Genomic DNA, 14,707 nt, shown 5'->3' with positions numbered 1-14,707 from the left:
ACAGTTCCCTCAGAAATAATTACTGACTATAAATAAGTAGACAACCCTGGTAGAAACAAGCACCGAATGTAAACACTCCATTCAGGCACAAACATCGGCTCCATGCGACTCACCTTCAAAGAGGTTTAAAAATAGCTTATCTCCCGACAACACTGTATTTAAGACCACTACTCTACAATGCTACCGAGTGCACCGTGCAGTACTTCAACGTCTGCACGTGATGGCATTCGTCAAACAAACGTCGTCGCGCACTGTTAACATGTTACATGCAGGTGTTCAGCTATCCCGCATGTCGTGCATTACGCAGCGTTATTTTCGTCCACCTTGACAGTATCGCCGCAAAACGTATCAGACACATGTGCTGTCGGTGAACAGAGGATAGTCAGAAAACATCGGAATCTCCGCATGTGCCCTGAACGCATCATTGAGCAGGGGAAGCCGGGGAGGCTGAGTGCATCTACATCTCCAAAAATAGTTTAGAAAATCTCGCCACCTTTCTGCCTTCCCCCCTTTTTTTTTCTTCTTTCTCGGTCCTTTGTCATTCGATACTGCTCGTTTATCCACATTAATAGAGTGACGCGTAAACCCTTCTGTATCCTGTATCGGGGGAAGCTTCGGTCACGAATCGTGCGCTATATTATGCGCTAATAATTGCGTACATCGGTAGTTGACGGAAGAGATCTACGCCCCAGCTCATGTTTAACTTCCGCAGGCAGTTCTCACCAGCTGTTGTCGTATCCTAAGCCGTCGTAAATTGCCGGTCACCGTCAACTTTTTATGAATGTGTCCATTCTCTCGAATCTAAAGTGTGCACTGCGCAAAGAACATGCATTTCGCAGAATTTAAAACAAGCGGCAATGTCGCAACTTTCACGGTAACGCTCAGTCACCTTTCTCCCGCGGGAGGACACGATTCGAATAGGCTGTATAAAAAATGGAATGTTCTGTCACTCCGCGTGTTGCTCGCACAATGAAAATTGTGAACGATTGAATCATCGCCGCAGCTTGTACGCCGGCGGAACACACACGCTCGCTTGCGCAATGCGAAGGAATGCAGCAGTACTGATACCACGGAGCGTACGACACGCCTGAGGTTAACAGAGTCGATCTACGTGAAAGTCATCACCTACCTATGACTTCTCCAAGTTCGTACTCTTCTTTTATGTTGGGCCATGTACTTGATGTGCATCCAGTCTCCGCCATCTTGACAGCGAGGAGATCGGGAACGATGCTGCACCGCCTAGCGGGATTCGGGCGAACGTTTTTAACATAGTTATTGGATGGCGCAGTGGCAGTGGCTGTATTCGCCGCGCTGAGTCGGCGGTACACCCCTGGAGAACCTTGAACCGGTATGCCAGCTTTCTCTGCTACACGTGACGAGCCTTTCCTGAAACAAGGATGGATAACGAATGGGTTTCATGCAAAGCAGGCGTCGTCTGCAGCAGACGACGCAGAGCAAATGTGTCTATACTGCTCGTCGTCTGCTACGTTAATACTCAATAATGGGAGATTTATATTTTATTATTATTTTCAGTTACAGTGTAATTCGTTTGCAGCCACCTTGTCACGTTTAATGCTTCTCACGCGTATCCATAGTAACCGACAGTACAATTCATCAATTTCAGGACTTCTGCGCCGTGCGTTAGTCTGGTTTTCGAAGAACGCTCTACAGCAACGAAGAATATGCAAGTACCTGCTTGACTGAAATAAAATTATGTATAGTCTGTCCATGATCTGCCTGGCATTTCACCACGACCATGGAGTGAAAAGGTCAAGAACAAATATAACCGTTTGAGAGAAGTGCTGCTCTCGCTCAGAGAACAGGTGATGAACATTTTTTTAAAGAACTTTTGTTATAGTAATAACACCGGAAACATATAATAACACCATAAAACCGGAACACACACAGCAACCCGAGACATACCAAGCCAGACAACAGCCGCTTAAAAAGTCTCGATATAGTGCAGACGTCTGTGACAAACGATCTGGGGCTTACGCCTTTCTATAAACGTCAACCCAAGAAACGTCATCACGACGATGGTAGACAGACTGAAACCGAAACAAATCAGAAGGGGGAGGGCTGAGTTCCACCAATGTGCACTTGTTCTCTGCCTCCTGTTGAAAGAAAAGTAGGACCGAAGGTCGCGTCCCTTTCAGGGACCATCGTAATCCCCTCAAGACCGCGGCTTTCGGGCGCGACCTTGTTCGCCCCTAGCTTCGAGCATAGTTCAACTCTACCAAATAGGTGGCGCTGTCGAACATTATGACGTCGTTTGTTTACAAACAGGGAGAGGTCTATTCGATTGCGGTCTAGTATACTTTGCACGAGGGCAGCACCTGTCGTGCACTTTGTTTGCCCTTCTTTGCGCGGGCCCTTCTGTGTTCCGGTGCCGGCTGTGCTGTCTGGTGTTTTTCCTGGGTTTTCCCTCACACTGCTTTCAGACGTATGTCGGCACAGCTCCCTTAGAAGTCGGCCCAGGACGCACAAATCCCCCAGGGCTTAAGTCGTAACGCTGCCCACTTCTGTGATGCTGACAACGGCGTGCTCTTTCATTAGCACACGGCAGAAACGGTGCGCGTATTTCAAACCCGTTAACGTATTCAAGATGTGGGCCCATAATTAGTGTCAACCCATAATCAATGTACAACTTTTGAAAGGACCCGTGTCCAGAGATTTCCCTACACCCATCATCAAGAACCGTTTGGGCCTAACTCAATCAAGCGAGATATTCTGCTTTTTTTGTCTCAGGTTTTCGCCGCTGGTTGCTAGGTATTCATTGAGCCTCGTGAGACAAGGTACTAGTCTTTTTTTCCTTGTCGGTCGTGTGATTATGCATCTTAATGTTGAAATGCCGTTCATAATGAATTTCTATTCTAATGTACTGTGTTCTAACGTAATAACATGTACAAATAAAACGGGAAAGCTGTGCAGATATATGTCACCATTGTGCCACGATTCTTTCCGTGTCTAAGAAAAATTCTGGAAGTGGAACCTTCACCAAACATAATCCCCCCCTTTAAAACCTCGCCCCCCCCCCCCCATTTCGTGTATTCGTGTAATCACTATTCGTGTCTCGTGGGACATGCACTGATTGAGCGAAAATCGTTGAGTAAAAAGATGACTAGCGCCACCGCAAGCCTTGAAATTGCGGCGCTGTGGATGGGTACAAGTGACATAGCTAATATGACATGGTGCGTAGGTCGTGCCTTTGTCTCGCTTTTCAGTCAAACTCTTTACCACGGTAGCCCATCGTAAAAACATATTCTACGCGAAAAGCGACTTGTCCTAACCGTGTCTACTATACATGCCGCTTTGTGGTTCAATCAAGCAGGACTTCATGTCAACTCGGCAAAGGTGTTTGTGTTTCAGTCGCATATCGATATTTTGCCATTGTCTTACCACGCTACACAGTGTTTTATTTGACTCAAAGAGAATGACTTGCCAAGAATAGACACGTACGTCGATCTAGGTGGCCGTACTTTGTGGGGTTGCCCGTGACATGGTATTCCTGAGGAGTGACCGTAATAATCTCGATTGAATCGCGATAGACAAAATTGTAAGCCTGTTGCTTCAAGCCGTCGAGTGCCATAATAAGAGTTCCAGAGGTACTGGCAACGAAGCTTGTTGCATGGCCGTGCTCCTATGGTCGCTGGTCACCGGTACCTTCGTTGCTGCATGCGTCATCTTCTAGTCTATGTTTGTAGCATTTTCCCATACAAATAACAGTTGGAAAGCGTAAGCCTAACACGAATATATGTCAACACATGAAGGAGTTCGAGTATTAGGGAAGGACAAGGCCAACGTATCCCAGGAAAGTCTGCCGGCGACTGGAAACGTGAGTCCAGGACAGCCGACAGTCAGGACAGCGCACAATAATGTAGCGCTAAAAGCGATAGTATCTATAGCAAGGCCAAAGCTATACATACGTTTTCACATGCTTGCTTATCATGCTCAAAGTCACCGTGAAAAATACTTCAGTAATATTTCGTAGGCAGTTTTTATAACTAAATTTTACAGCCAGCGTTGTCACTCTCAGTAACTTCTGGCAATCAAGCTATACTGATTCGATATACCAAACTTTCTGGTCCAGGGTCGTCGGAAGGTGGAGCCAAGGGAGCGGGACCGCCTTCCCTTGGGCTCTGGCTGTGGGGGTCTTGGCCCCCCTTTCATGCGCGGAGGTCCGACAGCGTGCCTGATATCCCCTTATAAAGCACATTTAATCCGTGTCGATTGATCCAGGTAACGTTTTTTGAGTGCTAAAAATGTGTTACTTAGCATGAAGTATCACTGAGGGTCCGAAGTTGGGGAAGTCGGTACATGACAAGTTCACACCACCATCAGCATGAAGTATATTACCTACTGCAAGACTCTACAAGGGGTGCATCTTCTTGATAACGGAAGACAGATCTTTGCCGACCCTTTGCTGACGCAAAAGTTGCGAGTACGATTCCCGGACTTCATGCCGCGGCACAAGTTACTGAGACGTGTCCGCACGTGAAAGAACTCTCGAGTGAACAAACAAAGTCATTTCACGGATCGATCGTGCCATTGCTCATGATCACAATCATCAACATACTAGGATAATACGTACTCGTCTATCGTCTCTGGTATGGCCGGACACGGCATGGGCCTCGCCTTGAGGAATGACTTCATGACGACGACGTTAACGAGAAGCTTTCGTAAAATCCACTTTTTCGCCTCCGCAGTGATAATTATTCCTGGAGCTCGTGATGAACGTTTCTGGGACACTGTCGCGCCTCGAGTTGTAAGGCGGCATTTTCGTGATGACGTGAGACGTCACGTGGGGCGTTACCGTACTGTGCGTCTCCGCCTGAATTCAGTGTTTCTTTGGAGGTTACCCTCAATCATCCTTTTGTCTTTCGTAAACGGCGCACTTTGTTCTTTGGCACAAGTCCTGAAGCTTGAGAGAATGAAAAAAAAGACGGTGCGGTACTCATCAGTCTTCGTTGATGTGTTGTACGCGGCACGTATCCACAGCGGCTAAAGTACGAACTTTTCAAGAGCAGAGCTCGGTTTCTGTGAAATGTGTGTGGTCATACTCAGATGAAAAAGGCACTATACCTATGAGGCGACACGTAGCTTTCGAAGCTGCATGTCATAGCGGATGGGCTGGTGCGTTCCCCTTAATCCCCGCATAATTCGAGTGCGAGATTCTTTTCGGTAAATGGAGAGATAGCCAACGGTGTTTTACCTTCGATGATTGCACGCATCTTACGTGTTACAGCCCATTTGAAGTGATAGGTATCATGGCATATAGTGTCTTTATACTTTCGCCCCTCGTAACATCTTTGGTTTTAAATAAGGTAACATTTTTTTAGTTTGAAGGGAAAAAAAAAGGGGACACGCAGAGAGAACACGAAGAATACAGCGCATATGTTGTACACCATTTCCGCGTCACCGACTTTCAGCCTATCGCAGCGACGTTCAGACGGTTACGTTGCAATCACCTGTAAGCAGGATCACGGCTCAACATTGCAACATGTATCACTGTGACGTTTATCCTCCGACAAATCCGTCGCCTAACGAGATCTAATCACGGGCAACCGATGAGGCCCTGTGGCGTTGTAACAAGGTCAGCATCGGCGGCTCCGTCTCAAGGACCGGTGCCCCTCAACCTAGAGCGCAGTGGAGCAGCACACAATGCATGTCAGGGAATGACACCGGCAAGAAGGATAGCCAATTGATACTCGCATTTTTCACTATGCATTGTGTATACAACTACTTGTAGAAGAAAAATTCGTAACTGGAAGGACGACAGACAACGACATAAAGGCCCCAGCGAAATTACTGGTGCCGGTCTCCAAACAGCTGATCGATTCCGATTGTCTGCGACAAATTATCTTTACACAGCAACAATGATCAGTCACGTACACCAGCTTGTCAGCATAATTTCGCTTGTGTCGATTCCGATTGTAAAGTGAAATTTTATTCGCCAGCATTATAGAAACGCAACTTTCAAAGACTCATCCAGAATAGCGGTGTTGCTTCCGGGATACTTCCTCGAAGTCCGACGTATTTTGTACCAAATGACTGAGTTATATTCAACCGGGTTCGAACCCGCAACTTTGGGTAAACACGTGACGAAAGTGGGAACACGGTACGAAGAAATGATGGTATATCGAACGCGAAGAAGATATTTCGTCACATATTGCACTTCTGCAGCATGAAAGGAGACGTAGAGCTGCTCTCGTAGATTTAGCCAGCGGTTGATTTCTGTTCCGTCGTATACGACCAGAGGTGTAGATGCACGTCCAAGCAGATCGGCATGCTTGCGTGACTCTTGCGTCACAATAAACAAATCTTCGCGCATCACGCGTTGACGTCATTTACTACGTTCTTTGTCTGTTCTCAGTCCAGTGACGTCGGACAGGGCGCCACGAAGGGATTCACTTCCAGACGTTCTTGCGACATTGGAATCGACGTTATGCGCACGAACTCTGCTCCAGATAAGCGAATTCTGTACGACACTCTACGGGACTGGAGTGAACTCGATCCAAGTAAGAGAAGACAACGTAAAGGAGTGGGAAGCTTATTCGCCCTCTTCCTAGTAGCTGCTGCTGCTGCTGCTCCGATGAAGAAATACGCCAGAGCCGGTGTTCTGTAAACTTTTGTCCCAAGCCGTACTTGTCCTGAACTGACTCTTCCAAGGCCAGGGTTTTTCTTGGCTGTTCCGGTGGATACCGGATGGTAATGCTGCTCAACGTGATTTTATTCCATTTCTTTTTGTCACATAATGCACGTTTTGTTCATTTGGCTGGGGCCAGCGGTATCCCTGATGCATACAACATCCACGTTGCTTGTGCTAACTCCAAGGTCATGCTATAAGAACTGCGAGGTGGCGGGATGGAATCCCAGCACGGGCTGAACTATCTGAGGTTATTCTTGGGCTTTCCGAGAGTAGGGTGACCCCACAAATGTCGGCAGATCTCCCCCCGAAGCCGGCCCACGACGCATACTAGCCTCCCTGTCTTCAACTCCTCCTTGCTGTCCTTCCTCCATCTGTCCATCGCTTATGGACGCAGTTACTTCGCGGTGAGAAAAAGAGGTGCCGGAGAGAGGACGCCATCAATTCGCTGGCACGGTACGGACTGTTCAAGAGACAAATGCTGGGAATAACTTATACTTGCCACCACAGGTGGCACTGACGGCAGCGAGCGAGGGCGCCCCCTGGGCAGCCGAACGCGCCCATGGGACTAATTCGCCGAGTGACCGTTTCTTTTATTTTTTTATCCACTTCAACTTGAGCGCGAAGGGCACTTGTTCGCGCTGAAGTTGGATTGGATATAAAAATAAAAGAAACGACAGAGGGAGCTAGTATTCAGGCGCCCTCTGGGTACGTTCAAGAACCTTTAGTGCGGGCGTAGTACGGTCAAAAAGTAGTCTCGCATATCGCTAGGATATCATACTTCCAACCAGCCAACGAATCTCCCGGCTACACCACAGTTAAACAGTATATGTGGGTTATGAACAGACATACCTTGCGATCCAGCCCATATCACAGCGTCTAATACCTCATAAGGTCCGCTACCTCCGTGAAGTACTCGTACAGTGAAAGACCCAAGATGAATGCTCTGTTCTGTGCGCACTCAACTTCCACGTTACTTGAGAAAGATACGAGCGGTTTATTTTTTGATGAGGTGACACCGTCCTACAGATATCTTTATCGGTTCGTGTATTCTGACGGGAGCAGCACATTGCGAAATGAAAGTGCTTATAATTCCTCGTTGATGTCCCAAGACGGTCTCTTGTAGGGCGCCTGAATACTAGCTCCCTCTGTCGTTTCTTTTATTTTTATATCCAATCCAACTTGAGCGCGAACAAGAGACTAGAGCGCCCTTCGCGCTCAAGTTGAATTGGATAAAAAAATAAAAGAAACGGTCACTCGACGAATTAGTCCCATGGGCGCGTTCGGCTGCCCAGGGGGCGCCCTCGCTCGCTGCCGTCAGTGCCCCCTGTGGTGGCAAGTATAAGTTATTCCCAGCATTTGTCTCAGTTATTTCGCAGTCTCCTGCAGTTATTTCATCGGGCATTGTACACATTCACTGAGGTATGTCGAACAGAAGACAGAATTCACGCGATTGACGTGTGAAATCGGCAACATTGTCATCTACGCTTGTAGAATATGCTGGAAAACTTTTCCTCTGCCCGCCACCAGGGTAGAGAGCCGGAGCGAGTGTTGGTGTGCCAAACTCTAGCCGAACGTCCCCGCACCTTCCTCTGGAAGCTGTGTACCGAACTAATGATAAGATATACGTGCCAACATTACCGGTCTACTTCAACTTCCAATACATCTGATAAGCGATGTGTTCCACCTATGAACATCTGATAAGGTGCATTCCTTTGAGAAGCCTATCGTACGTGGTACGCTACAGAATAGGTATAAAGTTCATTCGCTGTGACGTCATGAAGTGGGCTGGAGAAGATTACTTTGTTGTAACACTGGTGCTCGTCGTTGGTTCCAGTGATGGGCAGTACTTGAAGTACCAAGTACTCAAGTAGTACTTTAAGTACATTTCTGTGTACTTGTACTTTACTTTAAGTACATTTTAAATCGTGTACTTTGTACTGTACTTAGAGTACTTTTTTCCTGTACTTTCCCATCAAGTACTCAAGTACCCAAACTTGAACTCCAGACAAAAAATCACAAAAGAGAATCAAAAATGCATCGTACTAAAAGTGCTAAAATGACAGCAAGAAAACGAAAACACACAGATAGCGCTATCTGTGTGTTTTCGTCTTCTTGTCGTAATTTTAGCGCTTTTATTGGGATGCAGTACGTACCAAGAGTCCCAGTCTGACATTTTACCAAAAATGATTTTTGTGCTGTTAAAGAGCATAATTGTTGAAGCTAATGTATTGTCGAGAGGCTTGAAATGTTGAAAAAGTATCAAGGCTTCTATGATTATGTAAAACGAATGGAATGCAAAGACACGCACACATTATGACACTGCAACCGGCAGCACAATGACTTGGTCAGTTGTCATTCCACTTCTCCCAATGCAGGGTTCTACGCTTTTTTGATATGGTTTCCTTCATTGGCAATTAATAATCATTTGATATCACAATGTGTGATTGCATTACATGATGAACACTCTGAAAGACACACATGCTTCCATTTTTTACATTTTACGTTTGTTTTTTAAATTTGTCACATGGATTACATTGCTGCAGATCACAGTCGTATAAAAATGATGGCTTACATTGTGCTTCATCCTCTTTTACTTTCTTCATATTCTTTTTTTAAACATGTTGTATTTCAAAAAGCAACATGGAATGCCCAGAAATATATAATCTCCGTTGACTTGTACTTTTTTCCCTCGAAATTTCCTAGCCTGTTATAGCAGAAGATTAATACCGGAACACCACAATATGCGGGTGATCTTGGATCAGTCAGGTTACAATACATAATCACAGCACAGCTGACGGATTACCTCTCTACATGTAACTGCAAATTATGTCATCTGATTAAGTTCATATTCACGGGTTAGCACTTAACCTAGAACTTTATGGCTTTAGAGGATTTGTCAAGAATGCTCGCTAAAGTTTTGCCAAAAAGGCAAGACACAGATAACAGTGAAATGCAAAGTGATACAAATTAAATTCGCAATGTACTTGATGAATACTTGAAGTACTTTGCCTTGTACTTTGTACTTTACTTGAAGTACATTTGGAATTGGGTACTTTGTACTGTACTTGAAGTACTAATGACCCCAGGTACTTGGTACTTTACTTTAAGTATAATCTTGAGGTACTTTGCCCATCACTGGTTGGTTCGTTTGTATAGCGTGACGAGGTTTATGCCTGCCGGTGTGGCGGCATATGTTGCTCGTACGTCCTGGGCAGACTTCATAGGGAAATGTGCCGTACAGTGCCGGGATTCGAACCCGGGTTACCTCTCAGTCCCTCGGCGTGGAGGACGATTATCGTACCCACTAAGGCACGGGAGCTGGTGTTGGGCACAGAGCAGTAAAATCGGAACGGTGTGGGAAATTGATAGTAGTCATAATTAATGATTGGCCATGGATATGGTGGTGCTCGGGCCTATACTTATACCCCTGTCGCGCGGCAAATTGAATGTCATTCCCAGCTAATGACATTCGCACTAAATGTCATTAGTTTCGTGTCACACGGTGAAATCAAATGGCAATACGTGCGAATGATATTCGTCCAGCGAATGAGTTCGCTTTTCCCTCTCGCTATGACAGCGTACCCTCGCAGTAGAGAGGTATCAAAAACAACAAAGCTAAACCGTTCGAAGAAATGAAAGATGAATGAAAAGTTGTACTCCAACATTTTATCGCGAATTTTATAACTTGACACGCAGGAAGGAAGGCTAAACGCTGTTTGTCTGAGGACTACCCTCATTCCCAGTCGTCACGTTGCCAAGTGCGGTGCAGATATAGGCTGCGTTCCAATACCCCGGTTAGTCGACTGCCTATCGGTCTAACCGGAAGTGCCGCCATGTTAAGTCTCGTTCCAAATCTCGCCAAGTCCGCTATTCAGTCGGCTACCGCCTAGTGCGCATCGATGCAGTCTAGTTATACGCCTGACCATTTGACATCCGGGATGGAGACGCGCGTTGACGGTACCAGCGTGCCCGCTATTTCTGCTGGCTTTAAATGTAAAGTTGCACATAGTAGTATGTTTTTTAAAACTGCGTAGACAGTTGCAACACATATTTAGTTGTGAAGGTGACAGTTTATGCACGATGTCCTACAAACTTAGCGCATTAGAGTCCTGCTGCGCTTGCGCCGTACGCATTTCTTGCGTGAGCAACGAGATGGCGCCATAGGCGCCTCGGCTAGGCAAGTTTGTTCCAATAGTGACAAGCAAAGGGGTCTACTCAGCTGCCTAGTCAGGCGGCTTCGCGGGCGCGAGGTATTGGAACGTAGCCGTAGGCTTGTTAGTTGTCTTTGCTTGTGGTACTTAACCAATCAAGTGTCGTTCAAAAGCCAACGAATTTGTGAAATAATCTAACGTTCCGCTAGTTTTGAGCTAAAGAAATAAAAATATAACTAATGTACCTGTATAACAGTACTTCATATGTTCGGCCCTGGTGTATTAATTATCGACACTGACATCATTTGCGAATGACATTTTGTTTCTTCGTGTAGCTCGATGTAAGACAAACGAATGACATTAGGTGCGAATGTCATTCGCTGGGAATGCCATTCCGTTTGCCGTGTGACTTGGGATATTGTACATCCCGGTCCTTTGCGTGATTTCGAAGTCACAACCAATGATCCCGATTTTTATGTTTAGTAACGTATATTATGCATATACCTTTTTCCCACATACGTACTTGCTTCGCTTCACCCCTTAGTGTCCTTGTGTTATACTCAGAATTTGATTGTATGTAGTACGTAGAGAATGATGTACTCAAGAACCATTTCTCTTTCTATGCATCGATGACTGTCACTGTCCACCGGGGGGCCCTGTGCCGTGTCGAGCTTGCATGTATGCAGCTTTTTGCACAGAGCCGACCCACATTGTATTGTACTCAATGTAAAGAAGAAAAAACAGCGGATCAGTCACGTTCCAGCTTTGGAAGTAGTCCCGAGTAAACAGGGTAAGAACTGTAGAAGCAGCTCGACAAATACAGACGCGACTGGAAAACTTCCTGGACTGAAAGCGAGTGAGAACATTCGACGCCGCTGACACCCCTGCAACTTTTCCTCGTTTGACGAGACAACGATTGACATAGAAAAGAGACAAGAAGGGCCTTGGAGTCATTTGTCATTGAGATGGGCGTCTCGGGAAACTACGTATTATGAGGGTGGTGCACCGAAGCACAGTACGGGGAGCGTTTACGCCAAATATTTCGTTTATTGATCCGTTCACGACACGGGGCACGTCAGGCATTACAAATAGATTAGAAAATAGCGTAGACATTACGGCTCCTGTATAAAGAAACACATATCCTGCCAAGGTAGAGGGGCCTTAGCGTAAACTTGTTTGTATTGAACAGGGCATGTTACGGGTGGAGAAGACAATGTACCTTGTATATCTCATATTGGCCGCCGTTTTACGTCACACTCAAGGTGCAGTCTTTTCAGAAACCAGATTTCGCACAGACTGTTTCAGATTCTCGATTTTCCCTAGAGCAATCGGGGAATGGAATAAGTTACCTGCAGTATGTCACTGATTGTGTTACTGTAAATAGTTTTATGACAGCGTTAGATAGCTTCCTTGCATGACATGTTAGTCATGATCCTTGGTCATATTATATTCGTGTATCTATGTATTTATTATGTACTATGTATTGTGTATCTCTCCTTGTATTCCTTACCACCACTCCTATTATAGCCTATGGGCTAATAATATGGATAGATAAAATAAATAAATAAAAACTAGTGAAAACATTGCTTTTAAATACGAGCAACTATGGTAGTCGGGGACAGATGGGGAGAGGGCAGCACGAGGCGGGGGAGTACAAAGAGGTCAGTATGTGTCCTGGGCCTACTTCAAGAGGAATTGTGTTGGCGTGACAAGACGAGCATGATTTCTGTGACAACCTTTCTGACAGCTGACAACTGTTTCTGATAACTCTGATATGCACCACTGCCATGTATGAAACAGCAGCGGTCTTCGAAATGGTTTTAGGAGTGGACCCGCACTTGAGCCTACGCAGAGTATTCCGCGTATACGACAATGATAATGAGGATGATAGGAACAAGAGGTGGAACAAGGAACGTGGAGCAGACGATAACTTATATCCTTCCTCACCCCCTTCTTGTTCATACTCCAAACACGGTGATATCTCGTCTTGCAGCTCTGTCAGTCCGAGGCTTTTCTACTAGTCATCAGTATATTGCTGGCTTCATTGATACATCACCGATGGCACGTAGGAAATTATGACGGGGATACGAGCTTGTTGTCAGCTGCGAGACAAATGATTTTCCCTTCCAACTTTCCTGCGGGTGAGCTTCCCGTCCACCAGCTGTGTAGTTACGGGGAGGACACTTTTTGATGGACGTGGTTCGTGACATCTTGCACGCATTGTACTTCTACGCTTCAGAATATCGAGGAAACAATATTGTTTTTTGTTTCTGTTTTTTATTATACATTTTTACGTGTCGCACTTGGCGAGATAGAACCCCTCGAACAAACTTACGCGTCAACCTCTGACGTCGGAGAAGCCAGAGCCTCGGCCATTGCCATTGGTTCTCGAAAGCACGTGACCTCGCCTGCAGCTGCCTCATTGGCGGCGATGCCTGTCGTGACGTCAAAGTGGGACGAGTTTCAGTATGCGGGGTCCCGATTTTCTACGTGCCTACTACTAGGTATAGGTACATAAACTGTTTTGAGTATACCATAAACTACACACATACAATGTATGATTATTCGATATGCATCTTGTATTTATCATACCTATGTATTGTATGCATATATCGTGCAAAAATAATGCCATGCGATTACCCGTTTCATGTGTTACAGATATTACCCATGTTATGTTTAATGCTCTCTGTTCTCTCTTCTTTTTTTTTCTCTCTCTCTCATTGCTTATTTCAATATACTACATTTAATTTCTTTTACAAAAAATTGACATATCTTCTCTCCCCTTCCTTCTGCTCTGGTGTCCGCGCGAGCGACATTATCAGCTGAGAAGTGCGTACACAAAAAAGATATCGCGGAAGATCAAGGGTATCCGAACGAGCAGCAGCTTTCATCACTTTCTGTGTATTTGTATGACAGCATATTACGCTAATTGTAGTTTGATATCTTGAAAGTAGCGAGTTACTTTTACGAGTACTTAGTATTCTACTCAAATACTTTTTAAGTTCGGGTATTTAGCTGCTCTACACTCAGTTGCTTTCCCGCCAGGTACTCAGTAACGTACAAGTCAATTTTTTTTTGTTTTTTTTTTTTTTGTATCCTGTACGAGCCTGATCTACGTAACATAACATATGCTCATGCCGTAACTTCTGGAACGCTAAATTAGGACATTACTGAACACTAAAGGCAGGCTTAGCTGCGCAGGTCATTCACTGATCTCTGTTGGTAGTTTAGCCTTCTACAAGTGTTGCTCGTAAAAGTCGCGCGTAATAAAATAACTATTAAAAGCTTTTATTATAGACAAAGCATAAGGCAAGAGCAAAAACAATAAATTTTATTTTATTTTAAAATCAAAATAGGTTTACTGTTATTGATCCTGTTATTTTATTTACTTCAAGCAAACCTTATATCCAAGCCTGCCGCCAAAAATGTACCGCAGTATGGCATCATTCTCGCGGCATAAGGTTCGCACTGGATCCTGTATAAAACGCCGATATCAGTGTCGGCGGCATCCAATGGCGCTTATTAATCGCTACTTCAATGCCATTCCGTCTGTGTCGAAACCGGTCGAGACCTTGTTCTTGAACGTGCAAAGACCTCCGTCTGGCTGCCGGTCTGCTACGCCGCCCTTCTTATATCAGTGTTTGCACAGGAGACTGTGTTTATCACTCCTGAGACTCCTGCTGAGATGTCGAATGCCTACCACGCGATTCGCATGTATTTTCTGGCGTCGTAGTGGTATATCAGACTCTACGGATTAGTCGTATACGTAAAGGGGTTGCGCTAAGCGATATTGCTACATTTTTATTACCTTTCCGTGAACGTCAGACCCTGCGCGTCCAGCAAACGCAGTATTATGTTGTTTTATGTCAGCGGTGTTAGCGTTTACCGTTGAATCGTTTTATCGAGT

General features: G+C 45.4%; 2 protein-coding genes across 17 annotated transcripts in view; one reads left to right on the top strand and one right to left on the bottom strand.

Annotated features, from left to right (window-relative positions):
• The window catches only part of LOC135367279 (F-box/LRR-repeat protein 4-like), a 77,356-nt gene that overhangs the window by 12,271 nt on the left and 50,378 nt on the right, over positions 1-14,707 (top strand). For 2 of the 11 annotated variants that reach the window (XM_064600476.1, XM_064600473.1), the window contains exon 16: positions 1,625-1,727. The exons of the other annotated variants lie outside the window; for them this stretch is intronic. The gene's annotated coding sequence lies outside the window, so the exon portion shown is untranslated. Of the gene's footprint in view, positions 1-1,624; positions 1,728-14,707 lie in introns of those variants that run through there. 11 annotated transcript variants of the gene reach the window in all.
• The window catches only part of LOC135367277 (serine/threonine-protein kinase OSR1-like), a 39,907-nt gene that overhangs the window by 6,514 nt on the left and 18,686 nt on the right, over positions 1-14,707 (bottom strand). For 4 of the 6 annotated variants that reach the window (XM_064600470.1, XM_064600469.1, XM_064600467.1 and 1 more), the window contains exon 2: positions 1,130-1,386. In XM_064600470.1, the coding sequence (XP_064456540.1) occupies positions 1,130-1,386 (257 nt within the window). Of the gene's footprint in view, positions 1-1,129; positions 1,387-4,591; positions 4,745-7,498; positions 7,577-14,707 lie in introns of those variants that run through there. The other 2 variants (XM_064600471.1, XM_064600472.1) reach the window with 2 other exon arrangements.

The sequence above is a fragment of the Ornithodoros turicata genome, chromosome 8 (assembly GCF_037126465.1).
Source record: "Ornithodoros turicata isolate Travis chromosome 8, ASM3712646v1, whole genome shotgun sequence".
In the NCBI taxonomy this organism is placed as follows: domain Eukaryota; kingdom Metazoa; phylum Arthropoda; class Arachnida; order Ixodida; family Argasidae; genus Ornithodoros; species Ornithodoros turicata.
The sequence above is the reverse complement of the archived record's forward strand: the minus strand, read 5'-3'. Positions and strand labels throughout refer to the sequence as shown.